Consider the following 27,039-nt stretch of genomic DNA (forward strand, 5'->3'; position numbering starts at 1 on the left):
AAGTGGTAACTCACTCCAAGCCTTTGTAAATTATCAATCAATTCCAACTTAAAATCTAATTCTTGTATTGATCCCTCAACCATCATCATCATCAAATTCTTCTTCATTGCCTTCTTCACTTTGTCAAACCGTTCCCTATACTTATCTCCCTATATGCAACGCTAAAGTTAATTATTATCGGAATGGTACAACACATTTCATATATTATGCAGTTATGTACGTAGAAGTAAATTAAAAATATACCACGTAATTATTGTTAACAGACTGAATATATTGAAACCTTAATGATATCAATACAATATATTTTGTAACTCTCTTTTGCTGATGGAATGAACAGGTAGGGATCTGCCTAACCCCCCACCACTGAGGTGGATTTTGAGAAGAAAAAAAAGTATCAATACAACGAAATTATCAGCCTTAATGATACCAATACAGTATATGATACTGATTTAGTATTACTTAAGCGAAATTAGTTGGGGGTATATAGTGTAATTATTTAGTGGGGTATGAATATAAAGGGGTATTATATGTTTGTAATTTATTTACTTTTATGGGGTAGTTGCTTAGTTTCCTCAAAATTAAATAACAATAAATAAAAATTATTGAGATTAAATGGATCGAATTGGAAAAATCATGACCTAACTCAGTTTTTAGCCCAAAATACACTTGGATGGGTCAGGATCCATCCCAATTTCTATTTCAAACTCATTTTAATATATCTAATTTCACCACTACCTATCTCTTTGACACCTCTAGATACAACACATTATATATATATATATAAATTAGATAAATATAACAAAAGAATTACCGCGTAACAATTGTTAACGGATTGAATATATTGAAAATCCCACATAGTGGGTTTGTAATTCCCTGAACGTCGGATAGTAGTGAAATTTGGTGCATCAGCTTTTGATAGTACAACTAGTAATGGCTGACCTCGACTCAATAAAGTAGTTGGAGATGGTCTTCTTGAGGTTATCATTCTTGTGTTGTTGAATAATATTGCATCCATATTATATTGATTTTCTGATGTTTTATAGTGTTTTCAATAATATAATAGAAATTATATTCAGATATTGGAGCTCAAACTACAATATATACAATACATATAGAGAGAATTTTTATCTAGATGAGAGGAAACGTGTTGTTTTAATCAAGGATTGCACACCACTGAAATATATATATATATTTTGATGAGAAAGAATGAAATAAATAAATGTAGTGGTGATTCAATAATTTGTAGGGCAATTGAGAAAACACATTTTTTTGTTTTTAGTATGATTAGTTGTTTTAAACTTTGCACGTTCATTAAATAGAAGAATGATTAGTATGTTTTTAGTATCCTCTGATGTATTCTCCTACTTTTTTTGTTTACGAATCTTGCCTTGAGTTTAAAATCATGTACCACGTTGAAGAAGTTGACAAAAATGGCACTTTACTTTTAAGCGTAGGTTCAAATAATCTCGTACGTTTAAAATAATCTCTTATGTACTTAACAATTTTGGTCCGCAAAAATTATCACTTTTATTCTCCAACAAAATATAATTCAACTTTAGCTATAAAATTTGGCATGAACTAAAAACAGCATAGTTGGGAGTTGGGACTACCACGCAAAATATGAAAATAACAACCTTTTAAACTTTGGCTACTATCACGTTTTCCTGATTTATTTTGTTTAAAAAGATTTTAATCAGTAGATAGATACAATTAATTTCTAATCTAACTATCTTATTTTGATAATTCCACAATAAGTGATGTCCACAAGACAAGACAGAAGATAAGGTTTACGTGGTTGAGCAACATTTGTCAACTCCAAAAATAGTTCTATTGTAAGTTAGAAAGAANTGTTATGCAGATCAATTTTGAAATCAAAATAGTGAAAAAGCACAGATGTTTTTGCAGCCTTTGTTAACATGAAATTCCCACAAATTGGTGAAGTTTTGTGTGTGAGGATCATTCTGCAATTGCGAAAAGCTTATAACTAACAATAATAATATAGTAAACCTCAGACATTTATTGGTGATCTTGTCAATCAGCAAGTTGTTCATGAAATTATATATAGTTACACTTTTACTCGGACAAACCTAGCTACCGATGATAGTGTTGATGTTGCTGTTGGTTTCGTTAAGGAATATTGTTGAAAATCAGACTAGAGGTCAGGAGATTGCCGTTATGCTAAATGTTATTCGAGTGTTGACAAGACTTTTCTTCATTACTATCCACTTTTGAGGAAGCGGTTATGCATGATCAACAAAGTTCACCAAAAGAATTTAATTAGACAAGTAGTCATTCCTGCAAAAATACTCGATGATCCACATATATATACTTGACCTGTGTAATAATGTTGAAAAGTTTTTTTCCTCATTTACTAGGTACTAATGCACTGCCTTGCCATGTTGATGGTCTATTGGAAGTGGACATGGGTATTATCATTATCCTTAAGTTACTAAATGTAGGGCTTAAAATACTTAAGTTAACCTCTGATTCAATTGAACATTTTTTTAAAAAAAAAAAATCTGTCTACCTTCCCAGGGAGGTGGTGTATTTGGTACAGACCTCTACCTACCTGTTAATTATATAAGCAAAAGTACAATGGTGGGGGACAAGAGCCTATACCTTCATGACATTATATTTCAATTGAACGCCTCAACTACTAATGAAATATTTTAATTAGACATTTTCAATTTAAATTTAAGTTTTTTTTTTTTGCGCATATGTTATCATTGTCTATATTGGTGGTCCATTGGAGGTGACCATCATCCCCAAGTGAGGAAGCTAATTATTCAAACTGGAAGAGATAAAGTCAAGATTTCATTGGAGGGAAATCTTGATAAAGTCAGTTTTTGTGTTAAATATGGATGGGCAAAAAGGAGCTCCAAAAGTTATATGAAAAATTACTTGAATGAGTATCTTTTAATAAATAATTACTGAGTTTAGCGATAATTTTTATTTTTTATCATTTATAGTAAGATATAGCTATACTATGATAAATCTGTAATATATATTAAAAATGAATTATGTATGCAATATATATGTGTTATAAGTGTTTTAAAATATATTATGGTTGTTTGGTAAGAAAATGACACATTGTATTATAACTCTTTAAGTGTATTAAAATGTGTGATAAATGTATTATCCATCAATAAAACTTATATTATATGTGTTTTATAAATTGTTTACTGTAATATGTATTAAAAGTGTATTATAAATGTATTAAAAGTGATCAAGTGAAAAAAATATTGCTATAAATGGTAAATATTTTCTTAATATAGTATATTCATGTAAGTTTTCCAATTAATCTTTGGCACACAATATGTTCTCTAGGTTCATCTTTACTTGTCCACTTTAAACTTTGCACGTCCATTAAAAAAACAATGATTAGTATGTTTTTGGCATCCTATGAGGTTTTCTCCTACTTTTTTTTGTTTACGAATCTTGCCTTGAGTTTAAAATCATGTTCCAAGTTGGAGAAGTTGACAAAAATGGCGTTTTACTTTTCAAGCATAGGATCAAATAGTCTCTCAAGTAAGTTTGGTATAAATTGACAAAAATGATCTATTATATTTTAAAGTATGTTTAAAATAATCTCTTTAAGTATGTAGTTAACAATTATGGTCCTATAAGTATAGCAAAAATTATCACTTCAATTCTCCGACAAAATATTATCTATAGAATTTGACATGAACTATAAAACAGCATAGTTGACATTCCCGAATTGTTTGAACAGAATTTAATCCGTGGCTTGTTTTGCAGATCATCACAATTGAATTCTCCTATTTCCCCCCCTGTTTTTGCAGCCTTGGTCGCATTTGTTAATAATTGCAAAAAGCTTATGACAATAATAATAAACCTCAAGACATTAGCAACGATAAAATCTATTTATTGGTCATAGTGTTCTGAGTTCCAATTTTTTCTTTGTTTTGGAGGTTAAATGTGAAAACTGAGAAACTAAAGTTATACCAAGTCAATGTGACGCACGCAAGTCTCAACCACAAAGCAAGCTAGAAATGAGTATACATAAATAAGTATAACCATGTCAAGTAGCAATAATTTCTTCATCATCAGTGGGTCTTCTAGATTTTCAAGGAGCTAGAGAACCATTACCAGATAAAGCTTAAAATATGAGCAACACTATTGTAAGATAAAGAAAACAGAAATACCTGATTGATGTTCAACCATATAGTCTGTATATACACGTATTACCTCTGGACAGATTAGTCCTGGACAAAAAAGATGGATAAATGAACAGTAATTGTTGAGACACAAGGTTTATTTACACTTGTACCTATTTCCTTTGGAATCCATTTCAAACAAAAAAAATGCTGTACATGCAGGTCTCATGAAAGGTCTATGCTGACTCTTCGTGGACGGCGAAACAAATGCCTCCGTTTCCCTACAAAGGGCTTCTTCTTCTCTGATCCTCTTTCTGGTTTTAAATTAAATGCTTCAGTACAAAGCTTGGAGTTGACCTCCTCCGAATCCTGGACAAAACAGCTTGCAAGTTCCTCACTTGATGTTGAAGACAACACAATTTCGTTTATCCCTGTTCCAGAACTGGACACCTCTAAAACTTCAGGCACGTGCCTTGGTTTCTTTGCAGACTGCTCTACTAATTGTGAAGACGGTATCATTTCATTTACTTTATAAACATAGATATCAGAGGAGTTAACCTCCCTATGGCACAAAGCAGAAGTATTGGGTAGGTTATTTTCCAGACCATTCCATTCATGGTTCTCATTTTCCTCCTGAGAATCCAAAACGATATAACCTGCAAGTTCCTCAGGCAAAGTTGGCGAGTTATATTTTGCTGCATCAGGATCAGATACTTCCTCTACTTTAGCCCTAAGATCTTCCTCATCATGTATCTCTATAGAATTTGGATATCCACAGTAACTACTGCTTCGACAACCTGGATTCATCTTTTCAGTATCGAGGCTACTAGCATTTCTTCCAAGAAACATGGTCTCGGATCTCAAAATGCTGGAAGCATGTGCTGCTGCAAAATGTTCTACAGGCTGCCTCCTTGATTTCATGGCTGGTGAAACGGTCATCTGCTCCTCAATTGTCTCTTCCTATTAAAAATATAAGAAACAAGACACCTAAGTTAACCACTGGAGATGTGCTCGGATGTGCAAATATAAACTGGATGAGAGACAGGAACAATGTGAAGTGACAATGCTAGGTTAAATATAAAACCCTCTGAACATCAGAACTAAACGTTGAGATATTAAGACAAGTACAAATGCACCACTCGAGAAAGGAGACAAAATGAAACAACAAAATTGATTGCTTTGTAATAGATGTAGTTGCAAAGGCCTCTTTACCATTTCTCTACCTTGTCCCGTACCACCCCAAACCTTTATCACCCAACATCCAGAGAAATGGTTTGATAACTAACATCTGGAAATAGTGAAGTTCCCTAAATTATTGTCCTCGCCACTTCCTTACTTCTATTGTACAAATTTTATCACAGCCAATTCCCTGGGAACATGAGCAATCACAAAAGAGAATCCATGCAACTATTCTATGGACTTTCATCCAGAAAGACCTATCATTTTGTCACAAAAAGTAGCAAATTTAAGCAAAAGAATGATAAGATTGATTACCTCTATAGGAGACATGACATTCCTAAATGGATTCAGTGAAGCCTTTTGCCCATAAAGCCGACAGCTGTCATAAGCAAGTGACTTTGCAGAATCTTGTGGTCGTGACAAATCTGTAGAAACCACTTCTGATACTCCAGCACTCTTGAAACCCCTTATAAGGTTGGCTACAGGAGATAAAGTAGGAAGTTCATCCTCACATGACCTCAAGTCATCAGCATAACTTGCTTCTCTTGCATTGCAAGTTTCCTGAAGTAAGCTCAAACTAGTATTTTCCTCTCCTAAGCAATTTAAAGACGAGTTGTCATCAAAATCAGCCGGAGAAACCTTCTGAGCTCTACTTCTGGTAATTTCACAGATCAATCTCTTGATATGTTCCCGTTTGCAATCAACATCTTCAGTTGAGAACCAACTTTCAGAAAGCTGAAAAATAGAATATTACCAAACTATCAAATAAAGTTCCAGTAGAACATGAATAATCATTCAACACAAGAAACAATAGCAGCGCTCCAGTAGAAGTTGATCACATATGTAACTGTCGAAATGGTTTACCATCAACTCTAAGACTGTTAAATCCCTACAGGGTTCACTAAAATCGTGCAATCTTTAACTACAAACATCAAACTAATGAAGTAATGATTCACAGAGATGAGAGGGGCGGCATTTAACAGACAATAACTTGTAAAAAGAGGCATCTTGTAGCCACATAGTGCAACACCCTGCAAATCTTTTTTTTTATTGAGACAAGTAACAAAACACCCTGCAAATCTTAACATTAGGCCATAAGTAAGGAATGACACAACAAAAAAAGAAGTTGCAGATGATGGGAAGAGACAAGCACAATGAATCATCATAACTCGTAGGCTCACCCCCCACCCCTTTATTGAATTTCACAACTACAGGACAGGAATGTTAAATTACCTTAACATTTTTTACCAAACTTTATTACTCCCATCACGATGCGCTACCAAGAAGTATGACAAAATGCAGACATGTAAGTTCTTAGAGTTAAAGCTGCATCACGTAGTTCAGATTCACCGACCTTAAAATTGCACCTCATCAAGGAAACAGTTAAATCTATGTAGTATCAACTAAAATTGCAGAGTACTAACAATCCACATCCCATTCATTTCGTAACATTATATGAAGCCTTGTTATATAAACAGAGTCAGGTTAGTGAGAGATGACAATGAATGAACTGCAAAAGCTTCGCCAAAGTCCAAGATATACTCACTTCATGCCTCCCAACTTACATAAAATTATAATTCTCAGCTCAATTCAAAATGATATAACAAGGAAGAGACAGCTTACAAATTTGGAGGATGCACTTATTAGGGAGAGCTTGAAGTTGATTGGAGCCTGCTCCAGAAAAAGTTCCACATAATGTAGCAGAAAAATTCCACAATCAAATGAGTTCTCCTGCTGTGGCAGCTGGAAGCAAAAGTAATAGGAGTGCGAGAGTAAGATGTTTTAATATAAAAGACTCTGTAGCAAAATACAGATTTGTTATGATGGTTTACTGCAGTTTTAATTTTCCAAAAGAATTTTTCAAGAAGTATGCATGCGAGCTGCAAACACCAAACTTAACTCAAGTTTCGGCAAATAGATGAAATCATGAAAGAGACCAAATACTATAGGAAATAGAATCGATACTGCAGAAAACTTAACAATGTATACATTTGATGAAAACCCATTTGCAAGAGAATGTGGTCGCTAAATCCCTTATTATATGCTATATGAGAACATTAAAAATAGTAACTCTTCCTGTAACACGTCATTTTTCACTGGAGCCTGCTCACCTCTATGTACTCAACTGAATCCTCCTCGAAAAGTTGTGGAAATTCTTTCTTCTTCCTTTGGTTTATTTCAGTTTATGCTTCCCCTCCCCATCTTTTTCTTTTTTTCCCCTTTTTTTTGTATAATTTGAGGCAAGGTTGGTTGGAAAAGTAGAGGGGAGCAGTTCCCAATTCGACCAAAAAGGGTCAATGGAACTGTTCAATATATAACACAAGCCCCAAATTTTTCAAGTGTTCCAGTGATAAATGATTAACATTTATACAGTATAAGTAGTGCAAGAGCTTTGTACTCAAGCAGACCATTAACAAATGCTAAATTAGCAAATATAAATATGTGAGGAGCATGCAAAGTTCTCAACTGAAGGGCTTTTCTGTTGAACTAATGCTATAAAAGGCTAGTTAGAATTTTGCAGTTTAATTCAAAGAGCAGTAAAAACACAATGGGGCATTTCATAGTTTTAGAAAGAGATGATTGCTTATCCAAAAAGTATGAGCATACATCACCACATAGGCCCAAGATTAAGGGTTTTTTTCTCAAATGTACATAGAAACAAAATCAATCTGTAGAACTGTAGCATTCAGCAGGCATGAAGATTTGAAATTTGAAAAATCGCCTTGTTCAAATGTAATAGATGCAAATTAGAAAAACCAGTTGGCTACATGAGCTGTACTTTACATGGCCACATTACTCGCAATGGATTTTAAATAAAAAAGTGCAGATAGATGATTACGTTGGAGATGCAGAATAAGATTTTTTTAAAAGAAGTTAAAAAGTAGGTTACTTTATAAAGAGTAGTTATCAAGGTAAAAGAGTAAGATACTTGTGACTCGTTTGGTTTGGGAACAAGTTCTCCCGGAATTATTCATCCCAGGATTGTTATCTCACCCCCTCAATGTGGAATAAGAATAATCTTACAATCCCAGGATAAATTATTCCAAAATTTAATCCCAACCAAACATGGGATAAACTCATCCTAAAATTAGTCCAGGGATTAGTTATCCCTCGTACCAAGCAAGCCCTTAAGGAAATTGGTCGAGTCTAGATAAAGAGTAAGATAAAGTACTTAAGGAAGTTGGTCTAGTTCTTTTTCCTCTCAATCTCTACTTTTTTTTTTGGGGTTGGGGGTTTGGGGGTGGGTAAGGGGGCACCTTCATATCCGGGCTAGCTTGCACACACCTCAACTAATCCAGCGTGTAGTATGTCCAATCCAAAAGTACAGATGCTCAACAGCAAGTCGGGGTGCTTTTTGGTTGCAACTAGCATCTTACAAGTTCATAGTCTCTCATAGTGTCAAATTTTAAGGAACTCAGTTCTTCCCATGTTTTCTCAAAAAACAACCTCACTTCTTTCCATTGCAATTCTAACCCTGTAGTTTAGACAATTACAAAAATCACACCTATGCAAAACATGAATTTTGAGTAACAAATATTTCTTCATATCAATATGATGTATTTAGATATTGGTACATACTTTATCTTTCAAGTATGTCAAGGAGATGGATATTGGGCTTAATTTAAGAGACGTTTGGTAGGGTGTGTAAAAATAGTTATGAATAGGGTGTATTAGTAATGTTGATATTAGGTAGGTGTGTTAAAAATAACAAGCATTGCATAGTTTCTAAATAAATAAAAAGGTTGCTTACAATCATACCCTCCACAAACATGGTGGAAAGGATGTGGAAAAGGTTTTGAGGGGCCATTGTGTCTTTAACCATGCATTAATAACCCTTGCATTGTTAATACCATGATGTGCCATGTATTAGTTTTATATAGCATAATACCAAATAGATTGTATTAACATAGGTTGAAAGTGTACCAAACAAAGCTATTAGTAATACACAAAGTTAATGCATCCTACCACACGGCCCCATAGAGTTGCCCAATGAGGTAAGGATCATCCAAAACCATATTAGACAACAACAGTTATTGACACACCGAACTGGACATCTGGAGTGTCAACTAGATGTCAAGTAACTAATAAATTCACTTCCCAAATTGTAATTACTATAGAGTAAATAAATTTAACAGAACCTCACTAGATTATATTTATGATACAATAAAGTACACATGAGGTTGAAGATGATAATATAACTGTTTTGTTAACCTATAAACAGCAAGAGTGTTCATTATATATGTGCAATAACAAGATTTCCGAAAAGACAACCATTGTTTTTGTTGACAATAACCTGAAAAGGAAACGACATTTTCAATGCATGATAGAGAGATGGGGAATGAGTGATACCTCAAGACGGACAAACGGAAGACTCGAGAACTTCTTCGCAACATCCTCTCCCACTTCCTTGTGCCTCTCTTTCCACTCTTCCAATAAGTAACTGCACTCACAGGACATGAAAATTTCTCTATTTCCATTATAATACAGAAGCTATCTCAGTCTTTCATAGTGAAATCTCAAACGAATTTCACTAATATAGAGACTACCTCATAAAGAAGTCTCCAGAAAATCGTAGTAGTTTGCAATATGCTCAGTTGTTTGGTGAATGACTAAATGCTACATAGTAAACTATTGATAGGGATGTACATATAGTATACGAAACATGGTTAACTTGTTGTACATGATTGTGACTAAATTAATAACTACTCAACCTTGTGAGTCAAAGCAACCAAAAATGGATTATACCTTTGTATAAGATTCTTCAGGCCTTTGTGGCTCCCTCGGATTGAGTCCATGTGCAAGATGCATGGAACCCTAGATGATTTCTCCATTTCTTCCTCTGCTAGAAACTTTCTCCAGTTAAGAATAATCCTTTTAACTAGAAACAGAAACATACAAGCCATGGAATATACCTCTAAAGGTAACAACCTCGCCAGGGTGACAGATGACTATCAAACTCCAGTGGAGACTGTCACAAGAAAATAATGTTATAGTGGAGAGCAGCACTATAAAAGTCCTAACATATAAGATGGCTCTATAACTGCTTCTACCTGAAGTTGACTGGAATAAAAATGAAATCCTTTCCAAAAAGATTGACTTTTGTGGTCCATCTACGAACTCGCAGGAAAGCAGCTCTACCTTCACAAGCTTTAGAAGGATCTCTATCCAGATCAGCAAGCTTTCTAAAGAAAAAGCTATTGAAAAAATGGAACCTGCCTTTTTCCTCCAGATTCATTTTGTTCTTCAAATACCTGGTAATTCATTTCATCAATTGAGCTTTCCATCTTCACTGTGTTACGCAAACAGATGAGCAGGAGAAGAAAAATACAAGGAGATAAGAAGTAGAGAACTTCAGAATAACTGAATGAAATTTCCATTTCCTCGTCTTAGGATGTTGAAATTTGTAGTTTCCAAGAATGATTTTGAATATCATTTTCAGAACAATAGTGCAGAACAGTGCAGTCATAGACCAGAAGAAAGTATTCAGGGTAGATCTCCATCTTAGATGAATTGTTTGAATAAATTCTATATCCGTAGTACATATACACACACAGAAAATTGGGGGAAAAAAATTAAAAGGAATTTTGAAATGTTATACCCTTGGATGATGATTAGAGCCAGATAATAAGGTAATAAAAGTAACAGAGAATCCTCCTTATATGACTACCCTAGTATCACCAGTATTAGTTTGTTCTCAAGCACTGGGTACTCTACAACATGGTTAGGTGTTGAAACAAGCAGACCATTAAAATTTATCTTTGGGTGTGAGCCTTGAAAGAAACTCCTGTAATACTGTGAACAGCATGAACTGGGACTACAGAAGATCTGATAGTTATTTGCAAGGGGGCCTATATTTTGCAAATGGAGGTGGTTGATTCATGTTGCCCATAAACAAACATCTATAACCAGGAGAGAGGAAGGGATAGAGCAATGGAAATAACAAAAGTCTGGTAAAAGATGAACCTACTATGCAGTGAAATGATCACGCGTCAATCATGCAGTAAATTTTGACCTGTCCTCATAAAAAAGCTGAAACACAAAGTAGTAACATTTGACCTAAGAGTAACACAGATGCCAAGCCACTAAATGATTCTTTTTATTTGAGGTCTAACAAAAGTAGATCATACTACCAGATGTTGATAACGAACAACATGTCAATAGTTAATACTTACGAGAACAACTAAGTTCAAATAGATGAATAATTCCAGAAAGAAAGATTATAAGAACAAAAAACATTAGCTAAATTTAATTCCAATCCAAGTTAGCAAGATTTGGGAAGTACCAACTGAAATACGTACATATAAACTCACATAATGTAAAAGTCAATGATGGTATCATTGACGAAAGTCTTAGGCTTTAATAGATCAACATCTCTCTTACTTATGGAAACAGCATCTGGATCCCCTTCTGGAAAAATAATTTCTTCAAAGTTATCCCTGGAACTGTAGATAATGAAATAGGATTGAAACATCAAACAATGCGAATTTACTAAAGATGCACGGAAGTTGGAAGCATGCGTAATAGGAAGATTCAGAAGTGGAAGACGCATAACTTATGGCAAAACTTTCAAACTTAGCTCTTAATCACTGTCCATTAACCCAATTCAAAGTTCAATATTCAACTATCTTTCTCTTTTCAATTTTGGTGAGATTTTAAATTCATTAGATTACTGTAAAGATTGAGCTTTTACAGTAAATAGTGCTAGAAATACATAGAAGAAAGAAAAGTCTGAGGAATATATATCTTACCCTAGAACTTTATAAATACTACATGAACCCAAGATATGTAAAACTAGCAAACTAGTAGTCTTTCATCCTGGCTCTCCACCTCATAACTGCATCAAATCTTTTGGCAACAAAAGAGAAAAATCGCCACTAAAAGACCTTGTACAATAATTCAGAAGTCAAAGACAAAGACAGGAGGAGTGGGCATATGGTTAGTCACCAGTAACTGTTTAAATCGCTAATTGCAAATTGAAGAGCTGGTCATTCTCTCTTAGACCTTAATCAACTTGCCACCATCAGATTCACATTGAAAAGCAACAAGGATAAGTATCTCTTACTTGGGATGATCATGCTCTTCAACTGAAATGCTTTTCCGTCCAAAAAATGGACTATAGCTCCTTGTGGGATCAAGTCTGACAAAGGAAGCATTATCATGATATAAACATATTAAGAATTCTATCAAACTGGGGAAAGGGAATTAACAGCAAGATTTTAAAAGCTACTCATGGGCAAATCAATAACAAATTGAACCTTAATCATCCATTCCTGATACTACAATCATCTTTAGTAGTTTCACTCAATTCATACATCTCTTGTCCCTCAGACAGTCAATCCCACAACAATGAAGCGTGTCATACAAGGCCAGGAGAATAAATTTAGAGAACTTTTTCAATCAAACAATTTCCAAATCCACAAATTCTAGTGGGAAAAAAAAACGTTCTGCTCCCACAGTCCATCAAAGAAGAAAACCCACTTTCTTCATCAAAAGAAAGAGCTTAAGCATTGTACACAGGAACACAAGTCTAACATTGAAGCTTAGCCAGACAAATCTGGAAAACAATAAAAGAGTATCTCAGCTGTGCATGGGGGAGGACAGGGTGTTGAGACATTTGCCAATAAAACACAGATAAAGAAGGAATTAAAAGTAAACTTCATCATTACTGTCAAAAAGGAACTCAAGATCACCAAAGTATATTATCTATAAAATAAGAGTTAAGAGATGAGCCATCAATGCATTGTTCAATGAGGTATCTTACGCTGTAATGTTATTCCATTTATCTTTGTATCGCACATTCAGCATCTTAATTGCTTCTTGTATTTCGGACCAATCAGGGTCGAACAAAGCAAATGTTAACACAATAGCACCTGTAAATTTAGAGATAGTTTCATGTAAACAAAGATTAATCAACATTGGGATCACAGCTTAGAAAACTACCTATATTCTCCCCTAAGAGTAAATTACACAGAAAAATCTAACATTTCAATTTCCAAATCAAGTCTCGAATCCCTTCAAAAGCCATATATTTGATCCATCAAACAGTTACATTCAACGTAATCTCCAGTACATTTATGAGCAACAGTAATAAATTTTGAGTTTTGGCAAAAATATAGCATTCTCTTCTCCAACCTAATTGTAACAATTAATCTAGCTCAAGCACAAAGCAAGATTTTATTTTAGAGCATGACAGAGGTTCTTTAGAACAATACAGAGGATAGCATGACTCAGCTTCTTGCAATTGCAGCTTGAAACCATGAAATTAATCTTCAAATGTTGAGAAATGTAATAAAAAAAGGAAACCATCTAATTTACAATATCAACAATTATATGGGAAAGTATTTTATTGAACTCCTCTCAAACCTGAACTTTCATTATCAGTGTTAGCTACATCTGAATCCTTGGATTTGAGGTACAATTCCACAAGGGCAGTTTCAACCTATCATTAGCAACAAAGAAGTTAGCAAAGCTCCACTTGCCCTGTTGGTGTGGGGAAAAAAAAGAGAGGACGCACTATAACTCACACTTTTGCACCACTCTGAGTTAATAGTGATAATATCACAAAGTGTCCACTCAGATGTAAATGGTAACTTCATCCCGAAGGAGCCCTCAAGCTTTATGGAACGGCATGAAAAGGTCAAAATGGAACTTGTAGAATATGTATCTTCATACATGATGTGATCAGGTTTAACAACCACCGGAACTTTCTGCGAAAAAGTAGCAAAATGGAAGGTGAAACATGCAATAGTTTTCTGCAAGCTTTGAAGAAATTTCAATCACAACTTGCATCGTTTTTTTTTTTTGATAAGGTAAATTTTTTTTTTTTACTAACAACTGGAGAATCCCCTACCAAAAGAAGAGACCCAGCAACAAAATATGGTTCTTAACTTTCATCATTATTTGTGTTTGATTCACTTTCTAAAATGGTTTAACCACTAATAGGGGAAAATCCATGCCCATCTCTCCTCCTGCCCCTTCACCACTTCAAGCTTGGCAGTAAAGGAAAAAAGCAGGAAGATTGACGCAACATTAGCAATATATCATATCCTGAAATCAACTTAACACATACCTAAGAATGGAACAGACATCACATTCTACCTTGCTGATTCACATTATGAGTTTTGAAGTGTAATGGAACGGAGAAGGAGTTGGGGTTTGTGTTGTATTTACCAACATACAGCTTGAATCCCACGGCAAATGATTTTTAATTATTAACGTGTGACTGATGTCTGGGTTCAATATGCTTTATGTTAGAAGTGCATTAACTAATAAACTGAAGCCTACGCTATGTCACATGGATCTTCCAAAAGTTCAACAACACCAAGTTGCCAACGGAGAAACTGAGGACGGCACATTGACTAGAAGTAAAATCCGAACTTCTTTTAGAAAGATTACTATTAGAAGTTCAAAGTTATGATGGAACAAACAAAGCACCCAGAGAGGCTTGCTCTAGCAGATCACAAGCATTAATATCATTTTTCTTCTGTGGAACATCCAATTTTCAAAATTATTGAATTATAGAAAAGACTACAGAGAGCAGCATGCTCACCGTATCACATAGATTAGGACTCTGCATCAATTCTTGTTGGTTTCCAGAACCTTAAATGAAAAAACAGCACATCTTCATAAGCAAATAAATGGATTTATATGAGCAACCTTGGAAAATATGAAATGATATAATTTTAACAAACCCTTATTTTCTAGCAGACAACAAGGTGCCTTGGATGATTCGACTTCGGTAGCATCATCTAAATCGAGAATAACTGGTTCATTCTGCAGAAATTTTGGATGGCAAGTCATAAAGTATTTTTTTTAATCAAGGGGATAGTCATAAAGCATTTGTTAGCAGTATGGTAAGTTTGAAACATGAAAAAATCGAGAAAGTTGGGTACATCAGCAAAATCTCTCCGACCAAAATTTTTGCCGTCAGTGATAGAACATTCAGGTGTTTTCACTCTTGTTATATAGGATTTGGCCCCAGAAGTGTCACATTTCGACTCAAGATGACAAAGCCAATCATCTGTCGAAGGGTTCAAATTTGAAGACCTAGATGCCACAGTGGAACCTGACTCCAATATATTCTTTTCTGCAACATCATCACTATCATCAATGTGTAGGATTTCAATCACCGGATCATTTTGTGTACTACTTATTTCTCCTGCAACTAAGAAAAATTGTTAAATAGAATAACCAGTGCTTCTATAGTCATAAGAAGAAAAAAGATAAATTAATAGATGGACAAAAAACAGGGGAAAAATTAGCAATGAAAAAAGAAAACATCAAAAGGAATCAGCAAACAGAAATGGGTGACACAGAACATATTAGCACCTATAGTTTGATCCAAAGTTGCGAATGACATTTTCACTGGTTTTATAGATATGTTATTCATCTTCAATAAATCAAAAACCAAAAGCATGTAGACTATAAACAACATTGCTTCCTAAACGAAGCAGAAACTCTTCTGTTGTAAATTTTTAGCACAATCTGGTCACTGATCAGAAGAAACTGCAAGAATAAGCTAAATCACAAACTTATGTTTCTTGATCCCTATATATATATATATACCCATTACCTTCATTCTTCTGTTACATCACTGTTATTCCTTCTCTTTTCAATCTCCTTATTTTCTTTCAACTTTTATACTTTCCCCCTATTCTTCAGAATATGCAAATTTTACTTGCTTGCAGTAGCGGAGGACCATGATAAACTAAAGCATCAAATATATTAAAGTTCTTCCCATTCTAATTATGTGTTCAGTAAAGAAGAAGATAAGGTAGCTATATCAATATTCGTGTGATAGACAGTTCAAACAAAGCCACTCAAATTCCAGTTTCTTGGAATAGTAGTTAGAAAACAATCCAAACCAAGAAAAGCAATTGTGAACTAAATTAGGGTTTTGCAGAAACATACAGCAACGGAGATTTTTTCAATTAGCATGAATCCAGAAGCTCTATTATCGTAAATTTAATTAAAAAAAAAAAAAACTGGTCACTGATCAGAAGAAACTTACGTTTCTTGATCATAAACTTACGTTTCTTGATCCCTACATATATATTAGCATATTCTTGTTCTCAATACTTTTGGTCAATGTGTCTATCACCCCCCACCCCCATGTATTAGTGCATGGCATCCTGAACCTGATTACATGTTCTTTCCTCGTCCATTACCTTCACTCTTCTGTTACATCACTGTTACTCCTCTTCTTTTCAATCTCCTTATGTTCTTTCAACTTTTATACTTTTCCCCCTTCTCTTAACTCCATTAGACACAACTCAGAATATGCAATTATTACTTTCTTGCTGTAGACGAAAACGATGATAAACTAAAAGCATCAAATATATATAATAGTTCTTCCCATTCTAAGATAAGGAAGCGATATCCATATTGATAGACAGTTCAAACTGGAATACCCCGAATTTCAATTTCTTGAAATAATTGTTAAAAAAAACAATCCAAATCAAGAAGAGAGCAAGAAAAGAGTTTGTAAAGTAAATTAGGGTTTTGCAGAAACGTACAGCAACGGAGAAAGCAATACTTATCGACGGGAGAATGGACTTTGTTAGGTTTTTGAATTTTGAATGTTTGCAATAACTTTTTAGAGCTTTTCTCAATGCGTTCATCCTCAGGGCTAAAATCGAAAACGGAGAGATCGTGATTCTTGCTAGGGTTTCGCCTGTTCTTGCTTCTCGTCTTCGTCATTATGGATGATGGATCGTCTGAGAAATTTACACTATTTAAACATGTCAACAATTTGTATCCCAATTTAAACCACGCGCTTTGCCAAACTTTAAATACTTTTTCAAGTAATATTTTCTCTATTAATCAAATCGTTTAAACTTTATTTTTTTCTTTTACCATCTTAACTGTCTAATTAAGTCCCAATTTACGAATTTGGAAAATAAATTAAAGATTTTTATATTTTTTTTAATTGTTAATAATTGTGATTCATAGTATTTTTAGGTAATTTTTAAATAATATATGTTATTTTTTTGTCTCAATTTATATAACACTAATAAAATTTCTAGAGTTAATTAAAAAACTTATATGTCTTTTGAATTATTTATTATTGTGATTATAGACTCTTTATATCTTTTCAAAAAATATATGTTACTTCCTCTTTCTTAATTTATGTGGCGCTATCAATCAAAATTTTTAATATATTTTTTAAAATATTCTAAGTTGCTAATTGTTATCGTTTATAATAGTTTTTACATAATTTTCTATTATATGAAATATTTAAAAAAATTAGACAAACAAATTATAACAGAGAAAGTATAAAATTTTCAAAATACCCTCATCAGAAGCAGGCATATGACAAATAGTTATCTGCTTTTGGCAGCCTCTACATAATTTTTAAATACATAATAAATGAAAAATAAAAGAAGACAAACAAATTAAAATAGAGAGAAAAAAAACCTCGATCAGAAGCACACATGTCAGCGGGCAGCTGCTTGCTGATATAGTACAAACATTGCATATATTAAGGCGTTGTTTGGTAGGCCGCATTAAAACAAATAGTCCGTGTATTATGTATGGTATTATTTAGTACTATGCTTGATAGAAATTTGGGCCTATGTATAACTAATTCATGACTTAGTTATACCTCCTACATGGTATTCTAGGATGTATTCCATCTGGAGGTATTAGTAATACATGAGATATAATACCATGGGATAAGTCTAAGTAAAGACAAAAATATCCCTCAAATCATTTTAATTATTTTCTTGATTTTATGTTTTATATTTGTACTAGTAAATTTATTTAAATAAATTAGCTTACAAATTTTTTAGAGAGAGTTGTTTGTTACTAAATAATTCCAATACAAATTAATATAATATTTGAAATGTGAGTTGTTTAACATTAACTAATTAAAAAGGAAAATATATCACACACAACGTTTGTGATCTTAATCAAGTGTGTGTGTGTGCATATATATATATATATATATATATTTGTGTGGTTTTCTAATTATTTGTATTTTGAACAATTTATAAAATTGCATATAAATTAAAATTACAACTTAGCCATTTTTATGTGTATTTATTCAATTTTACTATTGTTTACCGTATTTTCAATTTTAAAAGTTGATAGTTTATCTTTTTTTTAAATTGAAAATTAACATTTTGTAAGTGATCAATTTACTAAGATGATAATTATTTATCCTCAAATAATTTAAGTGAATATGTTCTTCTCATAGCTAGTTAGAAGGCCATAAAAAAAATATATTGTCCGACAATTACTTACCTTAACCCAATTAGATAATAATTAAAGGATATAATTGGAAAGAAGTTTTTTATAAAGTTTTAATTCAAACACAAGATGGGGCGGGAAATAATTAATCAAACACTTGGGTAAAAATTAACTATTCATTACTAATCCCTGCATTACTAATCAATGCATTATTAATTTTTGTACAAAACGACCCTAACGGCATTAAAAATATAGTTTAGAGGCGGATTTAAAGTATGGGGCATAGATTTTATTTAAATTTTATATTTATATTAAAAAGGAATTTCTAATCATACACTAAGATAGAATTAGTTTGTTGGTTCAAACTTTGGTGAGCCCTCCGCAAGGGTTTATTTTATCCCTCTTTTTCCTTATAAGAAAACTCATGAACTTCAAATATTTACATAATCAATACTTAACAAAACTCAACTTATATTTAATAGGGCAAACATTATTGGCCTATTTGGCAAAAATTTCGGCGAAGAAAGCGTTTATTCGTGCCCGACTGCCCGCCTCCCCTACCAAAACTCAACTTATATTTAAGTTGGAGGTGACAGAGAAGGAGGGGCTAGTGTGTACTTATTTGCAGGCATGCATAGGGCAACATTATGTGAAATTGAATTTTAGCTAGTTCCATCATCATCCTTTCGACAAAATAAAAATTATGAAATCCTTACAAGATAAAATATGAAATCAGTACATAGCAATATGAACTAATAATGGAAAGGATTTATAGAAACTATTCCTAAGCCTTTCCAAAAGTATCATTAGAGAACTATAAGGGACAAGAAAAATACACATAAAGCAAGTTCTTGCTTCCAACAAGGTCCATTTTAGGAACCAACTAGCTATGGAGTTAATAACTGAAAATATTCTTCAATACAAAATTGGCTTCTACTGACTTATTTTGCAGCATACATATGAAGTGGATACAATAAGCTTATTCTTCAGCAGTAGCACTTGCAGCACTCAGGTCCACTGACAAGTCAATCACCTAAATAAAAAGATATATTTGTCATTACACTCAGAATCATTCACACGAGGTCGAAAGAAAAGATATATTTGTCAATCATTAGAGGATAATAAGCTTAATTAGAACCCCCTTTTTTCATCAGTAACTTTGTGCTAGGTAGCTTCTATATTCAAACAGCAGTATGCTTGGCAGAGTTGTTGATATAGTATATATTATGAAACTGCTGCACATTGTCAAATGACAAGTCACCAGATAACTAAATTCCAACTGGAATCTTACCTTTCCCGTTGTCTTGCTGTACATGTCTAGCACATCCATCACCGTGGACTCAAAGTGTGTTGTTGAATCATAGCTCTACAAGGAAGGATAAAACAGGATTATTAGATCAGTTAACAAATTTTGGCAACTGCTGACCGATGTATAAGAGAAACATTGGAGTGGCAGGAAAGAAGTCTACCATAGAGTTTTTGAACTTTTAGAAGTTTGATTTATGTCGTAAGGACTATGCATATGTTAGCCTATGTATGCAAGAGAAGGCATGCTAATCTTGTAAGACATTACTGTTATATTATTTTCCTGCCCTAGTGGCATTACTAGATTATGAAGAACGGTTCCCTTGAGTAGCAGTAATTTCACATAATGTGGGGCAAGGTTCAGCATGTCAAAGAAGTAAAATCAAAGTGCCCTATCATGTTTTCAGTGATTCTTCTACAGAATTTTGGGAACATAAGCATAAAATGTCTTCTAATTAACAAGTAATAACACAATCATATCTCTTTTGTGATATATTTGAGATGAAATAGTTGTAGAAATAGAGTAGACACTACCAGCTAGTTGGAACTTACTTTAGATATGAAACAATTATCAGCAGCAGAATCATGTGAAGGTACGAATCTGTCATAAGTTTCATAAAATATCTCATCGACAGCCCCAAGTATGTCTACGCCAGGCTTCAGTTCGCTCTCGGGGTCATCGGTTTCAGCTTCTGTTGAGACAAAGGCAATATATTTCCCTTTTGGAGCGACATTGTGGGAGTAGGAACAACAGAACAGGTACCTGTAACCGCCATGTTGAATAAGTCACTCTGAATTATCTTTCAAGTTTCTCCAAACAGCACAGCAGGTTTAGTGAGCATGTACTGGAGTCCAGGACTAAATAAATAGTGACAGTCACTTCTCAACAATTGTTTGGAGAAAAGAGGACTTCAATTACTAGTCATTGATATATAAAAGTAAGGTCAAATTTGTATGTTTTATAATCTTATTTTTAGAAGCAGAAAGCTTGCACCGTCAGAGATATCCCTTTATGGTTAGAATATGATAATTCAGTAGACTATCTGGAATCCTAAACATACATGTCTGATTTGCGACCAAGTTGCTTCTGCGGTAGAATGACCTGGGCTGAATGAGAATCATTGGTGTTAGGGATGGGATGGCTCATTATACAAATTGCACGGGCAACTTTTCCAACCTTCTGGACCTGCATTATGTATTGGTATTAAATCATTTGTCAGTAGAAATTGTTAATCTAATCTTTTTTTCAGCTAGGCAGATGATTAAACAAATTTCAAAGACATGAGTCAACGATGCAGAAAGCCTGGACATATTAGTTATTCGCAATTTGCCAATAGTACCTTATCAGGTAAATATGAGGGATCACAAACAACTTTCTTGCATTTGGCAGTTTCTCCTTCAGAAGTCACACCAACAACTTTTCCACCTTCATCAAACTCCACCTGCAATATGGAAACTGAGTGTTCACATAAACTTCAATTTAACTCAATGTGTATGTAAGCCATGTGGAATTCTTCAGCATTTTAAGTAGAGCAGCCAGCTCAGTGCATTATCGTCTCAGTATTCTTTGGAAACTAATATGGCATGCTTAAATGTACAACATGAGGATATCTGATCCAGATTACATTTAGAATTTCTTTTTCCATTGGGCAAGAAGAGGCCTAGATGTCAGATTAGAAAGATTAGTGAGACACATTCTGGATGCCAAAACATTTGGAAAACTTTACCTTATATGGGGATCGTTAAGCATCGAAATGAGCTAGAGATGGTTCGGATGATTACCTTACACTGCGGCTTGTTAAGCATGTAAGTTCCACCATAAACTGCACTCAGACGTGCAAACGCCTGACAGCATGTAAGCCAATCAAATAACAGGAAAAAAAATTACCCAAACACGATTGAAACAAAATACCCAAGGAAACAAACCTGCGGTAATTCACCCAGTCCGTACAATGGATAAATATAGGGGGATCCTGCTTGAAAGCGTGCTAAAGACTCTGCATAAAGCTTAAAAAACCAAGAGACAAAGTAGTCATTAAGTAATCCTTTAAACAGAGAATTCTGATAGTAACAAATAAGTTTCAAACCTATTATATGTCAAAAAGAAGAAAGCATATCTTAGCTTATGTATTCGAAGAATTTGGTTTCTTATGAGTTACGAAAAATAGTTCTATTCATATGAAAGGAATAGGAGTTAACATCACACAGCACATGCATTTGGCATTTCAATTATAATCTTGATTGTGATAATTCGTTAATTGAAGACCTACCATGAAAGTATCAGTTGACAACTCATGAATTAATCATACTGTAGGACACATCTTAGATAATAGGATTATATCAACACTCTATTTTGCTTAACACTATTAAATTAGATTTAAAGGTCTTCAATCCATGCCAAGAAAGTAGAAACACAAACGGGAATAAATAAGGCTGATGTCTTGACATTGAAATCAAATCTAATCATAAATAAATAATAAAACTAAAAAGCGGCATTTTCTGATTTACAGTATCAGTAGGCAAGACCATATTGATTCCTTCCAGCTATCTGAAAATGTAAAAGCTTTACTTCATCTAGTAATATGACGTTACATCTACAGCCACAGGAGGTATACAATTAATAGCTAACCCAGAGTCTAATAAGCGAAGAGAGTTGGTGGTGGACATAAAAGACAGTGGTATATAAATACTTAAAGCATGCGGATTTTCTCTGATCACATGAATAAAATTCGTATGAGGCCCTACACTCCCTATATATATAACATGGAAAATTTGTAACTTCCTAAATTTCTTCTTTTCTTCCTCATGGTCATGGAATAATGGAGCCTATACAAGCTTTCAATCAGCTTTGAGTAACTAGAATAAGTTACACCTAGCTCATCAGCAATGACAAACCAAAATTTTACACTATCATGTCAATGTGAGTAAACTACGTTAGTGATGATATCTTTATTAAACAATTATATACTTTTGGCAATACTAAATTGATAAAGTTAAACTCACCTTTACTCTCTTTATGAAATCCATAGCTGGTTGGGCCAAATAGTTATCATCTGTACAGAGTGCCAAGGCATGTCCAATAAAGTCAATGGTATCATCTTCAAGTTCATATTTCCTGCATAAACAACAGTTACCAAGAACAACTTACCAAGTAGTGGAAGAAACTGTCTAACTATAATTCATTATGGATGCAGCCTTCACCAATATGTTCAAGCAAGACTGTAAAAGCACACATGGAAAGAAAAATTACGCAATGAATTCTTTTGCAGTGATTTTGTTCAAATCCATCCCTTCATGAGTTTTCGGATCAGTCTCTTCAAAATCTTGAACATAAAGAAAAAACTTCCGAGCTCGGCGCTTTTCAAAGAGCCCCATCAACGGGGATTTCAGAGCTTCAACATCAGTTGCTGGAACTTTGTAGATCTAATGATATCAGTTTCACAAGAAATTTAAGTGAGAATTTTCTACCCAAAAAAAATAAATAGAACAGAAGGTACACCTCATAGTCCTTTAACAAACATACCTTCCCTTTATTGTACACAAAACTACCATCTACAGCCTTGAAGTTCAAGTACTTAGTAACATCGGTGTGGATAAGCACACGGACCAGAGTTCCATTTGCCATTGCAAACTACAGGACATCGGGAAAAGAAATAATTACATACTTGTAAAGCATTTCATATATATCTAATAATAAAGGTCAATAATCAACTCAACCTAATACAGTTTGGAAATTGTCATGATAACAACAGAACTCTTTCAATCCCAATATCTTTCCTTTTATATTTTCTGGCCCTTTGATGAAGTAATCTTTCATCAACAGGAAGTTAAGATATTTTATGAATGTTACCTAAAGAAGAGCCTACTCTCTAATTGCACCAGTGCATCTGATTTTAATTCTTTTAAATTATCGTGCATGTTGTTGAATCTACATGCCTATTTAGATAATTTTTTACACATTATAACTTCTCCAATATTGGCAACCTTCATAATTGTATGATCAGATGGAATGAGTCGATATACTCCTTAGATATCTAAGCATGTCATAAGTTGTCTCTCTTTGGTGGAAGCCCTGCAGTAACCTAACTCATTCCTATCACCCGGTCTAAATGAGATGGTTGTCAGTTGTTTCATTAATTGCTTTTGTCTCATCTTAAAGCCGAAATTTCTTTGAACTGGCTGTAATTTTAGATCCCATGCTCTTCTATGGGTAGATATAAGATTTTTACTATTTGCAGGCACATTAGCTTAAGCTGCTTGTGTAAATGGTGATTATCGAGCAGAACCTACAGTTATGTGAATAAGTTTAATTCATTCGATACCGGCTTAAATCTGCCTCGGAAAAAGGGAAGAAACAAGAATCGAAAGTCAAGAAAATGAGTGAGTAGTAAACTGGAAAATTTAGGTAATGGAAAGATAAATAATCAAAATTAGTAAGAATTATTCACCTTTGGAATCATGTCAACATTGTATTCCTTGCTCGTACCTAACTCTTCAGGTGGCTGGTCATTTCCCCTAAATCGTTTCCAAAGCTACACAAAAACACATGATATGCTGAGATTAGCTCCAAGTAAACTAGCACTAACTTATGCCACACTTCCATTTACGCCTCATTTTCCAGTCCTCTCTCACAGGATCGAGACTGAAGAGTGATGAGCTTTTCAAAGTTGTTTGTGCATATTTAAGTTCCACACCAGTAGTAAATACTAAATAGGTTACCTGAATTAAATTAAGTGAGCTTGACTCTCCTCCATAATAGTCGTTTTTATCCATGTGTAGTACCTGAAGACATTTAGAGGTTAGATAGTGATCAATTTTAGAAACCACATGAAAATGTATGAGGATCTGAACTAGAATACATGTAAATTTGGGACAACCATAAGTAGACGATTGATGATCTAAACTCTGGTAGACATCACAAATTGTCGACCAAATCCAGTTACCAGAGTTGCCAATGTTAAAACAGGAAGGGGAAATAGATCCTCTGAAAAAAAGGATTCACTTTCTCTTCTTTTTTTTTAAATCATGAATAGTTCTGCTCTTCTTAGAAGTCCAGCTACGAGTCTGGTCGAACCTAGTAAACTTTGCTCAAACATTAACACCTAGCTAGAGTTTGGCCATAGATTTTGAATCAAATTTTGAAAATTTAAATATTTGTTGGCTCAAAGAAAGTGTTTGAGTTTTTGGGACTTCCACCCGCAAATTTCCAAGTAACAGTCCAAACATACCTTCAAATTCCAAAAAACCACAACTCCAGTAACTCAAATTTTCAAATTTCAAGTTTAAACTTCAAAATCTATGGCCAAACAAATGGGAGAAGGTTTCAACATCGCAAACTTAGAATTAGTATATTGATTGCTAATTATACGTTAGTGATTCAAAAGGAAATGAAAAAAAAAAGGTACTTTGAGGCCGTCGACGGAGAGAAGGCCGCTGAGAATGCATTCTTTGAGGCCGGTGCCGAGAACAATAACATCGTATTCTTCATCCATAATTGATAATTAGTGTGTATATTTTGATGAGCGGTTTGAATGAAATAAATCAAATGGAAATATAGCAAAGAGGGCGGGAGAGTTAAAGGAGGGAGAGCCTATCGCGCTTTCGGGTGGTGTGAATGGGTCTATAGCAGAATTTTTAAGGACAGCCAGCGTCTTCCTCTAACTGAATTTCAACTTCTACTCTTTTTTTCTTATAATGTCATACCAATTTCAAAAAGAAAAAATTATTTACTGAGTATTTAATTTGGTAATGACCATATCATGGTATGAGTAGAGGCTAGATGGTTGTACCAAGAAAATATTTATAATTATAAGTTATAAATTATGTCTCAACCATCGATTGTTCTCTTTTTTTTAACTAGAATAAGGGAATAATAGTTGACGTGTCTTGATAAATAATTAATGATAGTGTTTTATAAGGAAAATATATTTTGACTGGTTTTAGAGTCGCCACTTAATTTTTGAAGGGAAATTAAGAAAACCGATTTTTTCAAAAAATTAAAACAGGAAATCAATTGAAAAATATTTAAGGGGGTTCGGGGTTCTTATTAACATTTCGGGAAGGGTTTGAAAACACCCAAAATGTCCGCTAACTTGCGGTTATCCGACAATTAAAATATTTGGCTAACAATAGGCATGCTTGACTAGTTACCGAATGAACGAATTTTATAACTTAAAATCATTTAAAGAGGAAAAGGGAATATATTATCTAAAATGTCCAAGTAGAGAAAAGCTTCTAATTTTTTTAGAAATTAATTTGGAAAAAAGACAAGTATACTTAGTTATTTTAAGATAAAGTACTATAAGTTAGCTAACTCAAAATGGGTGTCCTTTGGGGAATTATGAGTTCAGGGCCGGCTCTATGTATACAAAAATAAGGCATTGGCCTTAGGCCCCCAATTTTAGGGGGCCTCAATTTTTTACCAAGAATAAATTATGTGTTAATTTTTTAAAGAAAAACATTAATTATTTATGATAAAAAGTATATATTTAAAATTATTATTTTATTCTCTTCAACCCCATTCAAATAGAAGAAATCAAGAAAATATTGTTTTATTTTCTTACACTCTCTCTACTAATACTCACATTATTTTCTTTTTAACTCCTTTTACACTCTCTTCTTTAAATTGTTGATAAATTAGAGTAATATTCTGTCAAAAATATCAATTAATAGTTGAAAAGTGTTGAACAAATTGAATTGTAAATTTTTTTTCCATTTCTTCTTAGATTTTCAAGCATTACAACAACCATAGTAAAATGTGGGGTAACCAAATTATCAACTTCATCAAAGCTATGGTTCTAACTCTTATGTTTATTTGAAATTTGTCAACTTATTACTTGTAGAACTATGTTAACAATTCATATAATGATTGCCCGAATAAAATAATATTTTTCAACGTTGAATTAATAAAATCTTATTTAAAACTAATAATTGAAAAAGAAATCGAATAAATCATTTATATATAAAAAAAAATATTAGGTAATACTTTGCATTTAAAAATGTAAGAGAAAATAAATTTTAAATAAATGCATGTGAAGGTTATTTAGATTTTAGGCCTCTAATTAAGATTTCGCTTTAGGCCTCCGATTACGTTAAGCCGCCCCTGTATGAGTTAAGAACCTTAAAATTAATTAGCAAATAAGCATGTATTAACAATAAAATTAACACGAAATATATAATAAGGAGAGAGGGAGATTTGGGCCCAAGTCTGGTTTCTGTCCGCCTGGGCCAGTACTTGGGCCTGCTTTTA

At 33.6% G+C, this 27,039-nt stretch overlaps 2 protein-coding genes across 3 annotated transcripts in view; both read right to left on the reverse strand.

Annotated features, from left to right (window-relative positions):
- Positions 1-17,067, reverse strand: part of LOC125861360 (probable ubiquitin-like-specific protease 2A) — a 46,059-nt gene extending 28,992 nt beyond the window's left edge. Inside the window, exons 1-16 of one of the 2 annotated variants that reach the window (XM_049541286.1) lie at positions 16,811-17,048; positions 15,188-15,459; positions 14,987-15,068; positions 14,845-14,894; positions 13,820-14,002; positions 13,659-13,734; positions 13,057-13,165; positions 12,358-12,432; positions 11,606-11,737; positions 10,346-10,546; positions 10,208-10,263; positions 10,041-10,134; positions 9,645-9,735; positions 6,918-7,037; positions 5,610-6,029; positions 4,473-5,075 (exon numbers count right to left, since the gene is read on the reverse strand). In XM_049541286.1, the coding sequence (XP_049397243.1) occupies positions 4,473-5,075; positions 5,610-6,029; positions 6,918-7,037; positions 9,645-9,735; positions 10,041-10,134; positions 10,208-10,263; positions 10,346-10,546; positions 11,606-11,737; positions 12,358-12,432; positions 13,057-13,165; positions 13,659-13,734; positions 13,820-14,002; positions 14,845-14,894; positions 14,987-15,068; positions 15,188-15,459; positions 16,811-16,994 (2,748 nt within the window). In that variant the 5' untranslated portion in view covers positions 16,995-17,048. Of the gene's footprint in view, positions 1-4,152; positions 5,076-5,609; positions 6,030-6,917; positions 7,038-9,644; positions 9,736-10,040; positions 10,135-10,207; positions 10,264-10,345; positions 10,547-11,605; positions 11,738-12,357; positions 12,433-13,056; positions 13,166-13,658; positions 13,735-13,819; positions 14,003-14,844; positions 14,895-14,986; positions 15,069-15,187; positions 15,460-16,810 lie in introns of those variants that run through there. The other variant, XM_049541282.1, reaches the window with a different exon arrangement.
- Positions 17,068-19,441: 2,374 nt separating this feature from the next.
- Positions 19,442-25,312, reverse strand: LOC125861422 (guanosine nucleotide diphosphate dissociation inhibitor At5g09550). Its single transcript, XM_049541329.1, has 13 exons — positions 25,192-25,312; positions 24,510-24,568; positions 24,239-24,322; positions 23,314-23,421; positions 23,041-23,213; positions 22,794-22,905; positions 21,717-21,797; positions 21,573-21,635; positions 21,131-21,232; positions 20,852-20,976; positions 20,343-20,553; positions 19,777-19,851; positions 19,442-19,518 (listed from the first exon to the last, which is right to left on the reverse strand). The coding sequence occupies exons 1-13, from the start codon at positions 25,280-25,282 to the stop codon at positions 19,465-19,467; spliced, it is 1,338 nt and encodes a 445-aa protein (XP_049397286.1). The 5' UTR covers positions 25,283-25,312; the 3' UTR covers positions 19,442-19,464.
- Between the last annotated feature and the right edge of the window lie 1,727 nt (positions 25,313-27,039).

The sequence above is a fragment of the Solanum stenotomum genome, chromosome 1 (assembly GCF_019186545.1).
Source record: "Solanum stenotomum isolate F172 chromosome 1, ASM1918654v1, whole genome shotgun sequence".
Taxonomy (NCBI): domain Eukaryota; kingdom Viridiplantae; phylum Streptophyta; class Magnoliopsida; order Solanales; family Solanaceae; genus Solanum; species Solanum stenotomum.